This window comes from Elaeis guineensis, chromosome 6 (assembly GCF_000442705.2).
Source record: "Elaeis guineensis isolate ETL-2024a chromosome 6, EG11, whole genome shotgun sequence".
Lineage (NCBI taxonomy): Eukaryota > Viridiplantae > Streptophyta > Magnoliopsida > Arecales > Arecaceae > Elaeis > Elaeis guineensis.
In genome coordinates this window covers 33110710-33133545 of record NC_025998.2, presented here as the reverse complement: position 1 = coordinate 33133545, position 22836 = coordinate 33110710, and the positions used below count along the sequence as shown (strand labels likewise).

General features: G+C 35.1%; 1 protein-coding gene across 1 annotated transcript in view; it reads left to right on the top strand.

The window, feature by feature from the left end:
- The window catches only part of LOC105034729 (protein EXPORTIN 1A), a 30349-nt gene that overhangs the window by 5367 nt on the left and 2146 nt on the right, over positions 1-22836 (top strand). Inside the window, exons 9-31 of the mRNA XM_010909985.4 lie at positions 208-285; positions 427-489; positions 609-653; positions 1450-1557; positions 1652-1750; positions 3833-4036; positions 5132-5191; positions 6501-6611; positions 10861-10958; positions 11039-11147; positions 15180-15245; positions 16339-16437; positions 16552-16632; positions 16779-16868; positions 17229-17314; positions 17429-17509; positions 17624-17806; positions 19645-19711; positions 19795-19905; positions 20027-20134; positions 20219-20356; positions 20436-20573; positions 20641-20745. Coding sequence (XP_010908287.1) covers positions 208-285; positions 427-489; positions 609-653; positions 1450-1557; positions 1652-1750; positions 3833-4036; positions 5132-5191; positions 6501-6611; positions 10861-10958; positions 11039-11147; positions 15180-15245; positions 16339-16437; positions 16552-16632; positions 16779-16868; positions 17229-17314; positions 17429-17509; positions 17624-17806; positions 19645-19711; positions 19795-19905; positions 20027-20134; positions 20219-20356; positions 20436-20573; positions 20641-20745 — 2328 coding nt within the window. The remainder of the gene's footprint in view (positions 1-207; positions 286-426; positions 490-608; positions 654-1449; positions 1558-1651; positions 1751-3832; positions 4037-5131; positions 5192-6500; positions 6612-10860; positions 10959-11038; positions 11148-15179; positions 15246-16338; positions 16438-16551; positions 16633-16778; positions 16869-17228; positions 17315-17428; positions 17510-17623; positions 17807-19644; positions 19712-19794; positions 19906-20026; positions 20135-20218; positions 20357-20435; positions 20574-20640; positions 20746-22836) is intronic.

Sequence of the window (22836 nt, the reverse complement as noted above, 5' to 3'; positions counted from 1 at the left end):
TGAGCATCTGATACTACATAGTTGCAGGGACATGTTATAGAACCAAAAACATTCATACTTTTTTGAGGAAGCCTTGAGATCTGTGTCTGTTAAGATTTGTACATATAGTGCGCATGGTACATGGATCCTTGTTCATATGCTTTTCTGCTTGTTCCAAAATAATCTAATTGTGCCATTGTGCATGTGGTTATGTCTTGGTATTCACAGATTGCAGCACTTCAGTTTGGTGACTTCTACGACATGCAGTATGTCAACATGTACACCATATTCATGGTGCAACTACAGGCATGATTTTTACCATATTATTGAATAAAATTTTGAATTTGCCTAACGTGTTCTTTCTGATATGCATTGCTTTTATTCTTCTGAATATGCCTTTTATTTGTTTTCATGTGTAATGCTGAGACCATCTCCTATGTTTGTCAGTCTATCCTCCCACCTGGAACAAATATACCGGATGCTTATGCAAATGGTTCTAATGAAGAGCAGGTACACCTTTGTTAATTACATAATCTTTGTCCAACTTTTGTTTATTGCAGATTGATGGTTTTCTAGTGTGCTTTTTGATGCCTACTGATACATTTTCCTTTTTCATCCCTTGTTAACAGGCTTTTATTCAAAATCTTGCACTGTTGTTCACTTCTTTTTACAAGGTAACTTTTTTTTTCCTCTGTTAAACGTTTGAAACTATAGGAAATTAATGTGCTCGTGAAAGATGAATGTACTCAATTGAGAAGCTATAATTTGTAAGATAATATATATGATGCACTAATAGTTAATAGATGGGACTTGAGCTGTATCTTCAGCTAGAATAATGTTGATAATGGGCATATACACATTTGGAAGTATTGGTCTGTGCTGTGACTTGAGCTGTATCTTCATCTGGAATAATGTTGATAATGGTCATATACACATTTGGAAGTATTGGTCTATGTTGTTCTCTGATGCAGCTTTTTGTTCAGGATTAAAGAACTAAATATGGCCTGAAATAAGCCTTATGCCTTCCAAACACCTTTCAGAAACAGGCATAACCAAGGAATAGTTCTGCCTGTCTTGATTGTGCTAGACACAACTTTATTGGAAATGCTGTCATAATTTCCTGGCATACCTCCATTTCTCTAATGGACAAAAACACCCTCAACCACATGTTATTCCAGAAATTGTTGCAAAATAGAAATATGAGTAACTTGTGGCCTAACTATTCCAGTAGGCATATTACCATTCCTATTCTACTTTTTCTTATTCCCAATCAAACACAGCCGAGCCAAATTCTGTTCTTGGTTTCACTTTTGAGTTTCATTTAGTTTATTTATTAGGACTGATTATGAGTTTTCTTTATATCCTATGTCATTGATTGAGGTTCTCAAAGTTTTGGGACTTTTGCATGCGTGACTTAACCATGTTGTCACATTTAATAGTTGATGGATTGAAGGCAAATTTTTGCTGCAGGCTCATATTCGAATATTGGAATCTACTGCTGAGAACCGAGCTGCTTTGCTTTTGGGTGTTGAATATCTGATTGGTATATCATATGTTGATGACACTGAGGTTTTCAAGGTATCAAAGTATCATCTGCTGTTCCTTTTTTACTGATTGAATGCACAGATTGGTGAGTATCGGTACTAATGATTTACCAAGTGAGCATCAACAGGTCTGCTTAGATTATTGGAACTCCTTTATCCTGGACTTGTTTGAGAGTCACCACAATTTGGAGAACCCTTCAGTTGCTGCAAGCATGATGGGGCTCCAGGTATGTTTGTTTCATATTAATCACTGGTATTATGGATTGCATAGTTGCATGTGTTGTTATTTCTTGTGTCACATGTTTATCTTTCAGTTCGCAGCTAATTCCACTGCGTACTGTATGTATTTTGCTTTTGCAATCTCTATTACCATGTAGTCTTTGGAGTTACTTTTCCAGACAATAATAAGTTCCACTGGTTATTGAATGAAAGTTAAGGTGATTTTTGTAATTGTCCTTGTCAATATGGTTTATGATGGCTCCATGTTACTCTCCATTGGTTAACTTAGAGGGAGCATGGAGAATTCCAAGCAGACCCTAAAAAAGTACCAGCAAGTGTTTTAAGACTTGAAGACAAAGGAATGAGACCTTATATTCAACTCTGTAAGAATTTTTCTAATACCAATGGGGACCTCTATGTGGTGGAATATGGTTCCTCTCATATGAGGAGTATATACGTGGAAAAATGAATTTCAATTTAAGTGTGAAAGTCCACACTTAGGGGTGTTATCATGTCAGGTTTACTGCAGGTTCACTAAACCCAAACCCAAAAGCATTGGGGTTTCAGGTCTAACTTTTGCTCCATATCCAATTGAGTTTTGTTTGGGTTTGGCTAATAAAAATATGTATTGGGTTTAGGTCAGGTGGGTTAGGTTCTGGGCACCCATCTGGTATCAAATACTATATCTTGAAGACTTAATCAAACTAAAATAATCTATGCTCTGATAAGTTTATCAATGAAACATCCAATGCATGGTACAAAAATTAAATCATCAACCACAAGCACTTAAAGTTTAACCATACAAAAATGATTGACCAAAAATTGAAAAGGTACAGTTGAAGTTATAAACACCCAAACATGTTCTAATATGTCATTACTTATTCATTCCACTTCCCTAAATCATAGAGGTGTCATATTGCTAAGAGTTTAGAAATGGAAGAATATATCAATAAAACTTATATTTTATTTGTATATATGTGTATCTATGTGTATGAACATGTATACATTTGTGTAATGTATGTATGTATGTATCTATTGATCTATTTATCTACCTGTGTGTGTGTGTGCGCGTGCAGTGAACTGTGTAATTATTCAGCTTGGGGTTGTGTGGGTTGGGTTTAAAAACTTCAAACGAAGAAGTGACCTGAAAGTTTCAACGGGTCTAAGTCTGAGCCATTCATCATTGGGTCCAGGTAAGGGTTGGGTTGTGTACCAGGTTTGCAGGTTGGATTGGTTGGCCTAACCACACTCTCAATGTTCCTCACATTGTTCCATGCAAAATAATGACCATGCCAGTGATTAGATTTCAAGCTTTAGGGCCTGAAGAAGAAGAGATTCCCTATTCCTGTGTACCATCATTGTTGCACAGGAGCTTTTTTAGTAGATTGTTCATTGGGAAAAGAAAGTTTGGTGGTTTAAGCATGTGCATATTTGATTTTCTTATCTTTAGAATGTTAGTTACTTTGAAATTTGTTTGCCATGTTACTTTTTGAATTAAAATGATATAGCATAAAATTGTATAAAGTATAAGAGGAATCAGGACCATATTGAGAGGATTAACAAGGGTACGGATATCAGTGAGTTTTTTCCGTATATGTAGTATTACAGCATACACAAAGTGGATAGGGGAGTTTACATTCACTAACAAATTTGAAGATATAAATGGATCAATGGAATTCCGAATGGTTGGTTATGATCTACAAGTTTTAAGGCTCTCAGCTGCCCATGAAGAAAAAATTATATGATACTGAGATGCATTTCCTATTCAGCTAGTCATCCCAAAATTAAACACTGGATGATGCTTATAAAACTATTAATTTGGGAGAACTTGATACACAAGCGAAGTCTGTAAACAAATGGATTTTGTGTTCCTAGATGTTTAGCCCTTCTAGATCATACTCACTGGTTTAGATTTCTTTTCTGAAATTCATCTTAAAATTTGGTATTCTCTATATAGTTATTATTGCATGTATAGTCCCATTTTTCAATATTTTTTGTGTTACTATATCTCTGCCCCTGCATGCGCATGCACAAACTGTTGTCTTGACAAAGCATTTCCAATATATTCATCCTACCTACCAATTCTGCAGGCTCCACTACTGCGTGGGATGGTTGATGGGCCTGGTTCACAGCTTTTGCAACGACGGCAGCTTTATTCTGGTACATTGTCAAAATTAAGAATGCTCATGATATGTCGGATGGCAAAACCAGAGGAAGTCCTGATTGTTGAAGATGAAAATGGCAATATAGTTCGTGAAACTATGAAAGATAATGATGTCCTTGTTCAGTACAAGGTCTGTTGGATACAAGAACCGCATAAGCATTCCAATTTTTGTTAATTCCTTGCATGATCATCATTTAGAATTATGCAGCTGATTATGGCTTTTTTTGAGGGTTATCGTTTCATTTTAATTCTGGATGGCCTGCTGGTGGACTTGTGGTGATTCGTTTTTGTGCTAGAGAATAAAAAAGAAAACATCAACTCAACTTTTGCTTGGGTATCACAAATATGGGTTGACAAGATGCTATAAAATCTGAACATTGTATATGCATGGCATTAATAGAATATCAGTTGTTCATTGCGAGGTTCGCAGTACTGGAACGGGTACTTGTGCCGGTAGGTCGGCGGCAGGTATAGTATGGTACCGTGCTGTCCTATCCCAGCGTGAACCGAGAAAAAAAATCAGAGGGGGAGATGGAGAGAGAGGAAAAGAGAGGAAGGGAAGGGGGGGGGGGGAGAGAGAGGGGGGTTGGAAGCCCTCCTCTCCCTTTTCAGTGGTCAAGCCCTGTTTCGAACTTCACCTTCTTCTTTAATTTTTTAAGGTTTCGTTAAGTGAAGTTGGCATATGGTGTGTGGACTACACTTAAAGAAGCAAAAAAATATTAAACCCCTATTTTTTTGGCTTTTTAAAGTGAAGTTGGCACATGGTGTGCGGACTTCACGTAAAAGAAGTTGAAAGAACTTGTAAAAAGTGGCCAAGCCCCTATTTCATTCGAAACAGGGTTTAGCCACTAGAGGAGGAGAGGGCTTCCGAGCCGCCCGCGCCCCCCCCCCGGCTCGCGGTGCGGATTGCCGGTCTCGTTCTTCTTGCCGGAACCGTCCCGGTCTGCTGCTAGTATGGCTCAGCACTCCCAGAACTAGATGGTTCGGGGTGGTTCCCCTGTCTATGGTTGATTGCTTTTATCTTTATTTGGACAATATTCAGCTTACCATCTGGGAGAATTGGCTCTGAGCTTTTCAATGTGGGAAAATGTTATATTTAACTGCAAAACTACTGAAGAAGTGCTTGGATAATTTTGATACTGGTGTAAATATTTTATTATGTGTTTTTATTCTTATTTTTTTATGATCAACCCTGCTTATGCTTAGCTGAAAATCACCTTTACAGATCATGAGGGAAACATTAATTTACTTGTGCCACCTTGACCATGTGGATACTGAACAACAGGTATGAATTGGTTGCTGAAACTTCATTATTCTAATGTACAACAACTCTCTTGAGGTATAATCACCAAGAGAACTGCCTCTCGTGATTCCCTTATGTAAGCCCTGTCTATTAATAAATAGCATCCCATATTGACATGATAAACAAGAATTTGTTCTCTTTTTTCATTAACTCTATATTGTGAGATTTCAATGTCAAAACAAGACAGAAGAAAGAAATGACATTAGTCTAGTTGGTTGTTACATAACACAGTTTGTATGTTTTTGCACCATCTTCATCTTCATGTTGAAGTCCTGCTTGCAAGTCTTCTAGACAAGTGGTAATGCTTGCACAAATTTGTGCTTTCAGTGTTGCATCAGGTTGTTTACTCGAGCTTTGTTAGCCTATGCGTGAAAGCTAGTTGATCGGAAATTAAATTGGACAAGAAACTAGAATCACTTCTACAAATTTGGGAATGATGATTAAGTTAGCAAGGTAAACATTTGCAACAGGAGAAATATAGGGGAAATTGTAGAATCTGAATATTAGAGCAAATCTGTAGATAAGGATTTAAGGAACATGTTGTAAGCTCAGAGGTTCAGTGACTGTATTCATTGTGTTCACAAATAACAATCACTACTGAACTATTCATAAAATATGTTAAAATAATCTCATCAAACTATGATAGATGAACTGTTATGAAAAATTCTGTGATTAGGCAATTACATGAAACTGATCATGACGTAGTTGAATTTCATTCTGCTTGACATCTCCCTATTCTAACTTAAGTGGTTGATATATGAATCCAACTTGTCTTATGAATCTTATGGTCTTCACTGCACCAGAATCTGTTTACACTGGTGCCCTGCAGTGGCTTAAGTTTATCATGGAATGTCAAATTAAAGGGTATATTCTTAGTGAAGGAAGAAGGCCTTTATAAGTAATGTACATGGCAAATATGTAATTAACATGTATTCCATAATGAAGATAGAAGACCTTTATGAGTAACGTACATGCCAAAAATGTTATTGCAAGACCAATAGTAATTGTAGAATTTTGCTGTTCATTGTTCTTGTTTTTGTCTCTTATGTTCCACCTGCTTTATTGGTGCATTGAAAAACTACTTGCAAAGAGGTTATACCTGAGCATGCACTGTGACTGTTTCCATCTGATTGGTTTCTCATACTAGTATTTTTGTTATGTTGTTTCTATTCTGCAATTAGTCTCTCTTGGAATGCAGATATTGTTGACAGTTTTTATGCTTTGTAACTCATTTTTATAGATCTATATTACAAAATACTTTGGTCATATATTTTTTGATTGGTATTTTCAGATGTTGAAGAAACTAAATAAACAGTTAAATGGTGAGGATTGGAGTTGGAGCAATTTGAACACCTTATGCTGGGCGGTTGGTTCCATATCTGGGTCTATGATGGAGGAGCAGGTATATTGCTTCAGTTTGAACCATTAATTCATGCAAACATGTATTTTGTATTTTGATCAATATCTTTCAACATGTTAGAAATGATGCTGACAAGCACATTATTCTCCATTGTTTCTTAGCTGGTTGCTTAATAGGGGTGGCTGTTTTGTTTTTCTTTTTAATTCTACATCAAATGAGTGGGAGTAAAATTGAGTTGTTATTGATTGTTCCATTGATCTTGTTGCACTTTTGTATTATATTGATGCTGAATTACTCTGTAATTTGACAGTAATAATTAGCTGACTGTTTTGTGGCTAGATGTCCGTTGGTTGAAAGGCTAGACAATAGACATTCCGCTTGAAAGAAAGCAGAGGTCATTTTTATTCAGAAGTTTAGCTTTGACTCCATGGTTACAAGTCTGCCATTTTGAGTTTTCTCATTTCTTCTTCTTGCTTATCCTAGCCTTGTACTTTTTGCTTTTAATTTGGTATTAACTCACTAATAAAAATATTCATATAGAACTGTCCTTGCTAATATTATATATTATTGCAAATTTTATTATTTTCATTACTAATATTAATTTAATTTATAATCTGAGGAGTTTCCATCTGTGACTATGTTTTAGTTAGGAAGGTGGTATGAAGAATTATACTTTGTGGAATAAGGTTCAATTGTGAGATAAATTCTCTGATGCCAGAAGGTTTACAAATCCATGAAGGCCTTTAATGAAAACTTAATTAGAGGACTAAAAATTTTTAGCTCTCCGTAGGGATATGGTAGGTGCAGTGCAAAGTTTACAAATCGGTTAGCGGATGTATGGCTTGCAGGATGTGGTAGGCCCTTCGTCGTGATATTATGCAATGAGTATAACAATACAAAGCAGGGAACATGATTGCTCTTTTTGATAAATCACCATGATCGCATAGACTACATGCATAATATGAGAAAAATATACCTTTTTGGAGACACTGAGGCTGCGAAAGTATATGACCGTTTGAGAATTACCATCCTAAGTACTTCTATCCATGTGCCTATCTAGAGCTTTGCCTAGCTGTAAATCTTCAGTACCACAGGCCCAGAGGATGTTTTGCAAGTTAAGGTTTTCTTACATGCTTTCTCTCTTTCCCTCAAACTGAACCTCAGAAAAGGAAGAACCCTAGCCATTGAGCGCCTCTCTGTTCCCTTTGGCAAATATGTGGAGACTTGAGTTGGATTCAGACTCCCCATGTTGGAGGCCCTTCTTATTTATAGAGGTGGGGATGTCTCCTTCTATTAGTCCTAAGAGAACTTAACCAAGGTGAGGTGGCATCCTATCTTGGATGCTCCTTATCTAGAGTTTTGGACAGATTTTGAGTTAAAGGGGAAGAGGAAAGGGGTGTCAGCCGTAGAGCCCACCCCTTTTTTTTGATGTTGCACAATATGCGGCCCCTGGGATGCCCTAGAAGGTAGGCGCGCTGGCCCAAGGGCTGCTCCCTCATCCCCTAGTTGCGCCCTATGTAAGGTGCTATAGCTAGCAGGCATAGCGGCCACCTGCCTTGGTTGGCCGCCCCTACTTGGATCCCATTCAAGTGGCCTAAGGTTGACACAGGTCTAGTCTTACTTGACCCAACTTAGCTCAGTCCTTGTATCAAGACTATTTGGCTATCCCAATTTCTTCTTCAATTAAATCCAGATCTTTCTTGATGGTGATTCAATAATCAACTGGAATCTCATTCCAATTGACCTATAGACAAATGATAAATGCTAGATACGTTAGTGGGATAGGTCAACTCGGGTTCTTGCTCCCAAATGACCTGCCTTTTCGATTCTTAGTCACATTAGCTGCATGGTCCAACATGAAGATATGGATCCTATATCGCATTATTGAACTTTTGGGTGAATAGGATGAAATCAATTGGTTTTCCTGTTCTTGCACGAGCTATGTCTTGCAATCAATCCCTCAGCATTCCATTATCCCTATACGGTCATTGAGTATAACATTGTTAGATCCTTAGTTGTACTCTGCATGATTCATTGAAACCCTGGATCATATTAGATACCCTTTTATGAAAACTGTTCATGGTATCTCTCATGGAATTAATTAATTATTAACTATAAAAATTTTGAAAAATAATTATTTTCGAAATGGTTCAAGTTACTACTCCATCGGGTTTGATATATCTGTCTCTATTCTAATATAGACTAAATGCCAATATGATGGTTTTCATGTTGGACATCTTGACCCTCAGTCGTGTCCAGATTCATTTAACTACTATGCTCCCTATCAAGGACAATTCAAGATGTCATGGCCAATACATGGGTTTGACCACAAATTTATCAGTCTCTATATGCAGCAATGTCTCCTGTCTTTCAGTTCAAGAGATCACTTTCAAGGTTATGCACTTGGTTCACACCTCTACCCTGACAATGCTTTGTGATATGGGTCGCTGGTTTTGACTGTTCATTGTGACAGGACATCTGGATATTAATGCAAGTTCTGACCTAGATGAATGAAAAACTCCACGCTATCACTGTCAACCTCGGGAACCTTTTAGGTGTGATACACAACCTCATCCATGTTTTTGTGAACTAGTTTCGAGTACATAGGAGTCTGGCTCTATGGCCAATGTGTGGTGGATATCATATTTTATATATGATTGTGTTGATAGATGATAGCTGATATTCTTAAGAGTTAAATATGCATATGGCTTATAGGGTATATCCCACTTGTAACACTGCTAACATATCGAGCATTCATCTGCTCCACATGGAGCTATTGCTGTAAACATCCTGGAGTAAGATCTATCTGATGTTTTCTTGATTATAGGTATAGTATGTTGTTGTCTTTTTATTCTAAACCATGTATTTTAATCTTTTAGTTGACTAGACTGCAGCATTGTGTCTACTACATGTTTTGATGCTTGGCATAACATCCTATGCATGAATACCAGGTAATATTGTGCAACAACGTAGAAGACCACATTCTAATAGATGATGGAGATGGTAGCTAATACATATATGTGGAAGCTCCTTGCTCCACAAATCAAAACTAACATATAATTTATTGAGCAGTAAGTTCTGAGTTCTGATTAAGGTTTTTCAAATCTGGAATGGTTGTCAGATACATTAGTTCACTTCCTATTTCTGATTTCCCATTTTTTAATACATTTTCACCAGTTACAAAACTAGAGGAGGTAGCTTTTAAAATTTTTACATCGGATTTTGTATTCGCTCGCATGAAACGGGAAAAGTTGGTTTATCCTGGGGGTAATTTTAAGTATTGATGCATATGAAACCGTTTAGTACAATAAGTCCTGGCTTTTTTGAGTTGTTGGGAATAGCAAAAACTCTATTTTGGTGGGTCATATATCAACTTGATATTAGTTGGTGTCACCTCCTGCCTAGTAATTTAGATAATATGCTGCACTGGGCATTGATATATAGTTGTTTATATTGAGAAGTGCTGTGAATAGTTAGTAGCAGATTTCAACCTTTCCCCATTTAAACAACAATCCTCATCAGTTTTAAAATTGTTAATCCAGCAGTTAAAGTTGTTGACATGATTTAACATGCATATGTTGCTGGCACTTGTTGACTAGATATTTTTTTACTTGAGGATTCATGGATGCATTTATAAGAGTTAAGATTGTTCAAATTCTCAAATTAAACAATGATTACAGAAGCATAAAGAGAATTGAAATTAGAAGAAGCAAGTTCCATTCAAACGAGTTTACTTCTTTTTTTTCTGTATTCATGAAGGGGGTCACCAGAACCCATTGTTTTTATTTGTAATGTAGGATGTCTAGCAAAATGGTCGGGGTATTCTGTGGTGCCTGGTAATCCATATTGGGAGCATTTGATGTTCATGATCTTTGTTATTCATTAATGTGGTTTTGTGTATATGTACATCGGTGATGTTTATTAAATACTTTCTGCTTATCCGGGAACAAGTGTGGAGTATGATTTCTTATAAGAATCTAATATGGTAGTATGGTAGCATCTTCAGGCTGAAGTTTTTCATGAATTTCTTTGTAAATTAGTTCCGACAACTTAGGTTTCCTATGTAGCTTTCACATGCTAGCTAGTTGCTATCCTTTTATTTCTACTAATTCATTTCATCATTTTCTTGTAAATTTGCTTGCCTTCACTTTCGTCCATAGATTAACAAGTTATTTTTCTTTCTATAGTGTACTGAGTGTTTTTATTCCTTGCATGTGATATTTCATATCATCCATATCTTTCACCAATTTTTCAAATAACTCGTTTTGATCTTTTGATTCATGTGTGACAGGAAAATAGGTTTCTAGTTCTGGTCATTCGTGATTTACTGAATCTCACCGAAATCACTAAGGGAAAAGATAATAAAGCTGTTATAGCTAGTAACATCATGTAAGAATCATTAACATTTTGTACCATGCATCTTTCACAATTCTATTTTCTTTCTCATTAACTTTATTTTAAATGATCAGGTATGTTGTTGGACAGTATCCGAGGTTTCTAAGAGCTCACTGGAAGTTTTTGAAAACAGTTGTTAACAAGTTGTTTGAGTTTATGCATGAAACACATCCAGGGGTTCAGGTCTGTATTCTGTCTCTTTCTCGGTCTCTCTGATTTTTTGGACGTCTGATATAATGCTGGTGGTCACTGATCATATAGGATGTCATTGGAAAATAATTTTTGGCTCTCTGACTAATACAATGATTCTCTGGATAAACTACCATGGTGACTACATTTATGGAATCCAATGTTTATTATTCATTTATTTTTAGAAAGCTGGTTGTTGTATTCAAATCTAGTTTACCAATGAGACATAGTTGTGTGAAGGTTCAGGAAAGTACTTAGATTTGCTTGGTTGATGTTGCATCCGATTTATGTTTGAAGAAAGGTTTACTTGGGTTCCTTTCAGAAAAAAGTTCTTTTTTAGTATATTGATTAGGCATTTTTATTCCTTTTTGGTTTAAATTTGTTAGGCTATTCACTCAGTTATTACACAATTTTCCCATATTAGCTAATAGTCAGTTGCATGACTAAATGAAATGCGGAGTCCAATTTGATGGTCATACATGGCCTGCATACTGGTTGTCATGGAAGCGAATGAGGTAGCAGGAGATGAGGGCCATGGTCTTATGACACAGTTATTTCCATATTCACTAACATCATGCAATCTTCCAGTCCTATATGCTATGAGTTTGGACTGCTCTTATTCTTATACAGAGAAAAGTACCACAAAAAAAAAAAAAAATCTTTGATGGTTCTGGCGTTCAACATTCTACTTTCTGGTGATTTCACCAGTTCATGACAAGGTGATGATGGAGTAAATAATTGCCATGAACTAGTAGGGACTAAGTTGGAGAAAGAGCAGCATACTTTAGTGAAAATCTGCATAGTTTATTCATGCCCCAATCTTAGGACGCATCATTTAAAATTAGATATGGCTAATCTGTGGAGTGTACTTTATATGCAGCAAATATTAAGCAAGAGAGGGTATGAATGGAGAAGATGACAATGAAAATTTGTTTGAATTTATTTTTTTAGATATCTCCTTGTATTGTTTTAAGGTTCTGGACACTTTTCATCCATTTTGCAGTTTGTCTTCACTTTTCAGCATTCCATACATTGTGAGCTTTTCAGATGTCATTTCACTCATCTTTTTGATTTTCTGATGTTTGAACTTTTCTCATCTGCTTTTAATTTCATGTGTTCGGTACTAGGACTGTTGAATAGCATTACCGATGGTGAATAAAAAAGTTCAGTCAATTAAGTTCAGATTTTATTGTATTGGGTTTTTTACATTTATACCCTCCCAAACATTCAAATTTGCATAAATATTTTTTTAAAATTGATATCTACGTATATATCCTCATAAAATCCTTTTTTTTTGCATATGCACCCATATCATCTAACATCATTAAAAATTAACGATTTAAAATTTAAATGACTAAAATATCCTTATGGATAGATGTGCAAAAAAAAAATTTATAGGGATATATATGCAAATAGTAATTTTATGAGGGTATTCACGCAAATTTGAATATTTGGAAGGGTATACATGTAAAAAATTCTTAACATAAATATACCTCTCTTGGTTTGTTAATTCTTTTCTTATTCTAATAGAGAAAAATTAACATGTACAACTAAAATAATAAATTTACTTAATTTATTAATTTACATAGATAAAATGATCTTTTTGAAATGATAGATCAAAATTATTTTATTTAGAAAATAAACAGATTGTAGCCATCTATGTTTCCTCTAATGTATAATAATATGCTTCTAACAAAAGTATCTAAACTTGATATTAGATGAATAGCTTGTACATTTGCATAGAATGGACATAGTTGTGGATTTTGGTATTATGTAACAATAAAAATTTATAATCTTATTATATTTTGTTTTAAAACTTTTTATCGAAAATATCTTTGTGAAGTGTATGAGGTATATCATGTTGTTATAAGATGGACATAATCATCTCATTTTGCATAAAAGTAAAATATAATATAGTATTCTAATATATAAAATATTATATAATATCGTCATCTTGTTGTTATATTATGTAATATGTTGCTACATTGTAGAGTAAGAGGGTCTGAATCCATCTAGATGAAATAGATAAAAATTAAATTAGAATTTTTTGCATGTATATCCTTTTAAACATTCAAATTTGCATGAATACCCTCATGAAATTGCTATTTGTATATATATCCTTATAAATTTTCTTTTTGTACATCTACTTATAAGGATATTTTAGTCATTTAAATTTTAAATCATTAATTTTTTAACGGTGTTAAATGATATAGGTACATATGCAAAAAAAAGAAAAAAAGAAGGATATACATACAAAATAAGTATTTTATGAGGATATACATACAAATATCAATTTTGAAAGGATATTCATGCAAATTTGAATGTTTAGGAGCGTATACATGCAAAAAACCCTATTGTATTTTCTGAGCTTCTATTTAGATAATTTTTGGTGTGGTTTTAGAGACCTATTTCAAGTGGAATTGGTGTTGAGGAGTCCTATTTTAGGTGCATATTGGGTTGGGCAACTTATAAGGTATTAAGATTTGATTTTTCAGCTGTTTTGAGTGCATATTGGGTTGGGCAACCTCTCTCTCTCCCCCCCTCCTCGCCCCCCCCCCTTCCTCTCGATCTCTACCCCAACTTATATGTATTTTTGCAGTCTTCTAAACCTTATCTTTCCTTATATTTTATCTGAATTTCTGTTAGAAAATATTATGGATAATCGTCAGTCACCATATACCATAGAGACCTGTTATTAGGACCCATATCTTGTACAAAAACCTAAAACAGAATTTTTTTGGCCGCCTTGAATTTTAAAATTTCTCTGTAATAGGACAGCAAGGAGATTTCTTGATTTAAACCCTCATTTATTTACCTTTCGTTCACGAGCGCATTGTAGGCCCTCTCTAGTTGGTCATGCATTAATTAACCTGTGCTGTCCTGTCTCTTTGGTTTGCCTGAAAAAAAAACCCCTGTATTGAACACTTGAAAATGAGTCTGTGTGAGACTTCGTCATGGTTCCACAGGTAAGAATTCTTAAAGATTAGAAGGTCCTGACACTAGGCCTTTACCTGCACCTGGGACTTTGTATTTAGGTCCTGACATGGATTTTACCCTTGGAATTTCCCCTTATTTTCCTTTATAAGGCCTTATTTTGGTCCCATGATGACACATGACCATCATGATGTTGGATGCCTTTTGCTGGCACAAGCTGCAATATTTTGTTGCCTTTCAGCAAGTTTCCTATCCTTGAGTGAAATTTTATAGCTAGCCAAGTCCCAAAAAAAAGAAAGAAAAATTGACTAAATAGAATGCTTTGGAGTAGGACACCTTTTTGGTGAAGAATATTCTAGTTGAACTCTGGGGAGAAATTATCGAGGAAGAAGGTGTCTTTTGTGGATGGGATTCCAACTGTTGAAGATGCTATATGGTGAAAATTGTCTTCAAGCTCTCTAAACATGATCCAACGGCCATTTAGTTTCAATCACCATAAAAGTCAAGTATATTTCCTTGCTAGCTTTTACCTACAAGGACCTTTTTTTGCCTAAATATGGAGAAAAGTATGCACCAATTGATTTAATGTTTGTATGGCAACGTTAAGTCTCTGATGTTAATAATACTCATGTAATAGTTAATTGACATTAAGTTTTAGCATACAAATTCTTTTTTATTCTTCACAGCAACATTGGAAGACTTATTTAATTTCAGAAAGTATACACATTTTTCTAAAAGCTTTTGATAACTGCCCAAAATCCTTTGTTAAAATGCATACCTTGGGCATGTTATGATAGTGTGCTTCTTTCTTTTTGCATTTTTATGCATCTTTGTTTTCATTTTGCTTATTGTGCTTTATCATACCTTTACATTGCTCTTGTGGGTGATAACCTAATTTTCTAGGCAGTCAAATTCCATGATTTACTCATCTATGCTATTGTTTGGCATGTATTATTTTTTGTCTATGCATAGATGGTTGAAAGTTTATGTGTAGTCTGCCTTCTTTGATTTTGATTGGGGCATGGGGCGATTATTGTGTTCTGTACTTGTTCATACTTCATTTCAGTGTTAATGTCATTATTTTCATTTCAGGATATGGCATGTGATACTTTCTTGAAAATTGTTCAGAAATGCAAGCGTAAATTTGTGATCACACAGGTATTGCATACAGTCTTACTTGAAGTTTGATATTTATATAAAACTAATTATCTATTATTGATGAGAAGTAGCTTGGTAAACTGCTTATCATAGCTTGGTAAACTGCTTATCATAGTTGAACCTATGTTCCTAGTGACTCATTAGAACTAATGAAAGTAATTGATGCAATGGCATTGGTAATCATTTATCATCACTGTCTTTCTCTTATTAAATGACATTCATTGGGATTGTCAGGGAGTGATAAAACAGGGGAAAATTCATAGTTATATGCCGGGCCATATTTCAAAGATTTGAAAAGTTTTGATTAGTTTGTGTAGTTCTTATTCACTGAACAAGCCTGTGATGTAAAATCAAAACAAAATTATTCGGGAATTATTTAATGTCTCAGGTAGTGTATGGATTTCATAATCATTCATGCCATGTACATGAAATAATCAGTCAAGAAAAATGTTTATTTTTCCCAAGATGTCTTGTAATTTGTATAATTTGCACTTAATTCCAAATGAATATTCGTAGACATAATAACATATCTCATTGTTGTCTTAGCTCAAGTGGTAGAGATTGCCTGTTTCCGAGCCCTGTTAGTTGTTCCTATTGCTATGGGTATCTCTGGTGCAGGCTCTTGAATAAAAATACCTTCTCTGGATGCTTGTTTGACATGTAAGCCCAAGTTATTACCAAATTTTTCAATATATTTGACTGTTCCTTTTCCAATCTGATGTATCTATCGTCATTATATCAGCATCCTTTTTCTGTTCATGGAAGGAAAATTATTATTTATTGTAAATGTTTTCATAAATACACTATGTAACTTTGTGTTTTTATATGCGCCGCGTGTGTTAATGTTTGTTTTGACATACACACATGCTTGTGCACACACATCTGCACATAAATAGTTACATAATGTAGTTGATGTCAATCCTAAATCTTGTACTTTCTACCTTTGTTTTACCTTGCTGTGATGGACTAATCATTATTTTTTCGTGATAAGTAATCCTGCTTAATATCGTGTGAAAAACAGTGCTGTTGCTGGTAGGAACCTACTTTCGTTTGATCAGTATCTATTATAATTATGTGCCTATTTTTACCTCAGGTAGGGGAGAATGAGCCTTTTGTTTCTGAACTTCTATCTGGTCTTCCAAATACAATTGCAGATCTTGAGCCTCATCAAATTCATATATTTTATGAATCGGTGGGTTTAAGCAAAATCCACTATCTCGGCGAATTATATATTTATTTTCTTTACTTTTCACCATATGTCAGTATTGTAAAATGCATTGTTTGTTATTACTTTGTGTACCTGTAGGTTGGCCATATGATACAAGCAGAACCTGATCCTGCAAAGAGGGATGAGTATCTGAGAAGGTTAATGGACCTTCCAAATCAGGTAAGTGATTTAACACAGACCTGACTTTGACCATGATAGTCTAGTTTCTTTAAAAACTGTTTACCTTGTTTAGTCTGTTTCCTTTATTGATGGTTTCAACTTCTGACCTTCTGATGATCTATGATGGGTATGCAAAATTGTGCCAGAAATGGGCAGAAATTATTGGACAAGCAAGCCAAAGTGTTGATGTTCTGAAGGATCAAGATGTTATCAGAACAGTTCTTAATATATTGCAGGTATTTCTGTTTTGCTTTGATTAGGGCACTCTGTCTAAACTTGTGTCATATGCCTCAACATGTTCTTTGAAAATGCATGATGTATAATGTTGCTTGATTGTATATTTTACCGGGAAGATTTCTAAATTCTGTAAATGAGACTGTTGACCATACAAGTATATTTAAGTATCTGGTGAAATTGGAACCGATGGAGTAACACTTATTTTGTAAATCTGAAGTTTTAATACATCAGTGTCCAAGGTATAGAATGTTGAAGTCTTGTTAGGAAAGTATTTCTAATTTGCATTGCACAATCTTAACTTTCTTTATGAACCTTTCACGAATTAAACGGGTGTAACACAGCCTACTGATGCTTGACAGACAAACACTAGTGCTGCTAGTTCTCTTGGGTCATTTTTCTTTCCACAAATATCCTTGATATTCTTGGACATGCTAAGGGTATACAGGTACGGTATTTAGTTCACATCTTTTGGTGATTTCAGACTTTTTGGCCGAGAAATAGTTCATTTCTTAATGTTTTATTAACTTGTTCTTTGTTTATTATTATTATTTTTTAACAGAATGTACAGTGAGCTTATATCTAATAGTATAGCTGAAGGGGGGCCTTTCGCTTCAAGAACATCTTATGTAAAGATTCTTCGGTGAGGCATCAAAGTGGCAACTCTGCTTCATCATGTTGCCTTTCACAATTTTTCTCATTGTTTAGACTTCTAGGAATAATTTTACCAGCACTAATTTATTAATGATAATATTAGATCTGTTAAGCGAGAGACTCTCAAGCTGATAGAGACATTTTTGGACAAGTCTGAAGATCAACCACAAATTGGGAAGCAGTTTGTGCCACCAATGATGGATCCTATACTTGGTGACTATGCAAGAAATTTGGCTGATGCTAGGGAATCTGAAGTGTTGTCACTATTCGCCACAATTATAAACAAGTATGCTTTACAGTGTATTTTTGTTTTATTTGCTGCTTATTCTAGTATGAGAAATATGTAGTATTAATTTTTATTCTTATTTTGGTTACCCTGTTTACCATAGGGTTGACTTTGGAATGAGTTGTGAAAGAATAAAAATCAGAAACAAAGCTGATTTCCTCTTATCTTAGCCTAAAACTCTGGTCTCTTCCTTCTAACTATTAGATGATTCAAAAAATTGGAAGTGTTGTTTTTTCATTTCATTATTAGGACAGATTGGTTTAGTGTTCAATTTATACATCCATATTTACACATTTGAGTGGGTTAACACTAGTTACTTTCATTTTAACCAAACCAGAGGTTACTTTAGGTTATTTTTTGTACTTGAAGATTTTGTATTTTAAAAACTAGTTTCTATTTTCATTGGAGGAATTAGTTAAATTGGTTTCAGCTTCCAGACTTCAGATCTGAAACTATGGCTTTCTAATGGTAATTTTGTAATGGAATATCAATTTGTAATGGAATATCAATTTCTAATGGAATATCCAAACTATGGCTTTCTAATGGTAATTTTACTGCAAAAATGGGTATTGTAAAAACTGAAAGACTACATTTTGATAAGAAACTAGAAGTTGAACACCACTGAAAATTAATGTTTTCTTCAGGAACTTCATTTTTTCCATGGGAATTTTTTTTAATTGTCAATTGCTTCTGAAATCATATATACAAATAAATACATTAAAATACCTCAAATTAAATCGTGTATTATATGATTTCAGAAACAATTGACGATTTAAAAAGAAAATTTAAGTTCAATGAAATTGATATTCAAAATGTCAAAATTTTATCTTGTGGAGAAGATGGAGAAATTAGGAGAAGGATTAGAAGAGGGAGTAGTAGAAAGACAGAAGAGAGGAGGGGGTTGGAGATCTCACTGTATTATCTCCAATTACATATCTGATGCTCAAGTCCCATATTAATAAGACTCTTGTACTTCAAAAATATCGCACTGTGAACTTGAGACTCCCTTTAACTGATCTATTCATTAAAGTGGACACTTAAAGGTTTGAAAATTATAGATATAAGTATCCCATGCTAATGTCATGCCAGTCACAGGCTGGCACCACACATGGCATTGCCATGTTGTGCCAAGCATAGCGACATGCCAAGGATCATTAAAAATAGTGATCTATGCTGGTCTTCATAGGTTCATGCTGGTCTCTATTGATTTGCATGTGTTAATGCTGGTCTACATTGATTGGCATAAGCAACGATGAATTGGCATGAAATGGAATGGACACAAACATGCACATAAAATGGGACATCTTGCCTATAGCACTGCACTTGTATCTACTGAGAATGGTATGAACTGGAGCAAATTTATAGTACTCTCTAATGAAAAATAGTTTTATAATTAACTAAAAATGGAGTCCTTGTTTTCCAAACTTCTCTCCTATCATGACTCTATCAGTGAAGCTATTTTCTGGCCAGCCCACACATTGGGCTATGCTTCAGGTTAGGACTTTTGTACTTCTTGGATTAACTCAACCTAGTTGTAGCTCACTAGTAGCCATATATATGTATTGACCTTCTTAACTTCACCCTTATAACAAAATTGGTATAGAAAATATAAACATAAATAATTCCTAAAATTTAATGTTTTAGGTTGCATCATTTCGATGTTTATGCAAGTTTTGTATCATCATTCTTTTAGGGGTGTCTCCATAAATTGCATGATAAAGGATGAATTCATTTGTTTGATTTGTGTGGCATTCTCTAATTACCCTTTTATGTCTAAAATTTGCTAGCAACACAGTATGCCGTAATAGTCATTTATGTGTTTCACTCTTTATTGGTAGATATAAAAGCCTAATGATGGAAGATGTCCCCTGTATATTTGAAGCAGTTTTTCAATGCACTCTTGAGGTGAGAATTAACAGATTAAGATTTGTCTCTTTGTTGTTTAGGTATCTGTCTAATAATGTTACCATTTCCTGTATTTTCTGCAGATGATTACAAAGAACTTTGAAGATTATCCTGAGCATCGTCTCAAGTTCTTTTCTTTATTACGTGCAATTGCTACACACTGTTTTCATGCTTTAATCCAGTTATCAAGCCAGGTTGGCATCCATATTTTTTTAAGTAGCTTCCACATTGCCTAATCAATGCAAGTGCCCATGCATGTTTTGGATACAATTCTTATTAGTTGCCTGTCTTGTCCGCCACTTTTGCCTGATGCAGCAATTGAAGCTTGTCATGGATTCTATTATCTGGGCTTTCCGACACACTGAAAGGAATATTGCTGAGACTGGCCTTAATCTTTTACTGGAGATGCTAAAAAACTTTCAGGTTGGATTCATTTTCACCCATTTTTGCTGTCCGTTGTTCGGCTGAATGAAGTTAACTCACCATGTGTATATGGTGTATTGACAGGTTTCAGAATTTTGCAATCAATTTCAAAGGACTTACTTCTTAACGGTTGAGCAAGAAATATTTGCTGTCTTGACAGACACATTTCATAAACCTGGTTTCAAGCTACATGTTTTAATACTTCAACATCTGATTTGCCTGGTAATTAGTAAACTTATGTTTTGCAGTTTTTGATCTTGCTGTTCCTTTATACTAACTGAATCTTTTGTTGCCATTTCAGTTAGATTCTGGTTCATTAACAGAGCCCTTGTGGGATGCCTCGGCAGTTCCTATTCCATACCCTAGTAACACAGTATTTGTTCATGATTACACTGTAAAACTACTAGGGACATCTTTTCCAAATATGACACTGGCAGAGGTAAGAGATCCAAGTTCTAGTTTTCATTATTCTGTTCTCTTTTGGTTGAGTATTAAGTTTTCTGCAGGTAACTCGGTTTGTTGATGGGCTGTTTGAGTCAAGAAATGATCTCCATGTATTTAAAAACCACATCCGAGACTTTCTTATACAATCAAAAGAATTCTCAGCTCAGGTAATCTGATGACTAATGATGCTATATGCTTCTCTTGCACTGCTCAAGTGAGCGGTAAGTAGGCTGTTTGTTTGTCTGTTCAGGTAGTAGCATCCCTCAGGGCTTAACTGTGCCAAACCTGAACAGAGAAAAACATGGAGGCCTTTGTCAAACTATTTACTAAACATTCTGAATAAAATCAGATATGTATTTAGTATGAAACTTTTGATATTTTTATGTTTTGTCTGCTGATTTTTTTGTCATGATTAAAATGTACTGAAATTTAGTTATCTATTTTGGTTGTGTAGATTTTCAGATTTAGAATATTAAATACCTTTACATTTAGTAGATAAATTTGCAAGTAATGGGTGGTGACTAATTTGTTAAATGAGGGGTAATCTAAAGAATTATTCAAAGCAATAAATAACAGCTACTAAGATTGTTTGCTGCAGATGACCTTCCATCTGCATCCACTGTTTGAAATTTGACATTATCTCTTCAGGAAAATTTATGAGTTGCCTTCTGTTTTGACCTTCCAAAAACATCTGTCATTATTTTCACCCTTCAGTTAAAACGCAGATTTAGAAAACTGCTACTTGTTTTGGACTGTATAATGTTTTACCAATAACTTATCCAGTCCTCATTTCAAAACTGGTGAAGTATTACTAGATACTAGTCGGAGTGTATACATAGTTTCCTTTGGGGTATCCAAGGGGCATATTACTATAATTGTTTAAAGCCTACTTAAAAGATGCAGTGCTTACAATAGTACAACAAGGGCTTAAGTGAGATGTGTTTACTGCTCTTTTATGTGTGGGCACATGCACACAAGGTTGCTAGTCATATGATTACTGGTTTCAATTTAATAATGATTGTTTATTCAGTTGTTATTTATTCCACCATCTGATAAAATAATTGGGCTTTATCATTTGCATATTTAGTTTAGCCTATTATATTAAGTGCTAAGAAAATAATCAAATAACATTGGGGAAAAAAAGAGCTTTGTGCTCTTATTAAGGAAGAATACTAACATGAAAGTTATTTTGCTTTTTGGCCTTGCCAAATTTATACACATATTGCTCTCTAACTGTTCATTTTGTCTGCAGGCGTATGCGTGTGCATGCTTCATGTGCACACACATGGATGTCCATGCACATAAACACAGACAGATGCACACAAACACACATATACATATATAAAAGAAACTAAGAATTAAAGATACAAGCAATTGATGTAGTCACAAACTATGAAGTAGCTTGGAGTAGACCCTGTATCTCCCCATCTCCCTTCCACATACCTAGCTCTGTTTGCCTGGATGGACCACGAATAGTGTATGTTTGCACTACAGGACAACTGAATGAGATTGAAAGAAATAAGGACCAGTGTGCAGGGCCCAGCAGGGCATGGAGATTTAGATTGAAAAGAGAACATGCAAGAGAACAGCTGAGATTGAAAGCAAAATAGGTGTGGGACAATGGTTGAGATTGAGAGGGAGGATTAGAAGTCTCTATGCACAGTCAATGGGATTTATGGAGGGATTACAGGTTAAAAGTTCTTTTTATGATATCATTTGAGGCAATTAAATTCTATTTTATGATTTGTTATGGAGCAGTTATGGGAGACCAGCTATTATTAGTTACTGGAGCTCTCTCTCGGAGAAGCAAGGGGCATTTGATGAGAAATGTCGGAAATGTGTCCCTCCAAACATACACAGAAATAGAAGAGATAACTGACCAGTCAAGGTCCACATTTAAGAGGGGTGGGTGGGGGAAGTAAGGTGTTCTTTTTTTCTTCCATTCTGTTATGTGTGGGGAGGGATGGAGGTCTTGGGAGGAAGTGATTGGTGGTGTGCAATAGGAGGGAAATCACTTCCCTTGGATAACAAATATTTGAAATTTATTGGGCGGGGCCTCCCCACAAACACCCCATCCCCTGCATGATGGGGCCTCCAGAATTTATAGTTTGGTGGTTAGGCAGTTGTCTAATGTATATTTATGTTCCTTCATGTTCAAGTATGCACTACAGTATGTAATCTTGGTTGCTTATCAAGAACTGACTTTTACAAAATGACATTAGCTCATTGAGATATTTTACTCATGGGAGCATAGTTTG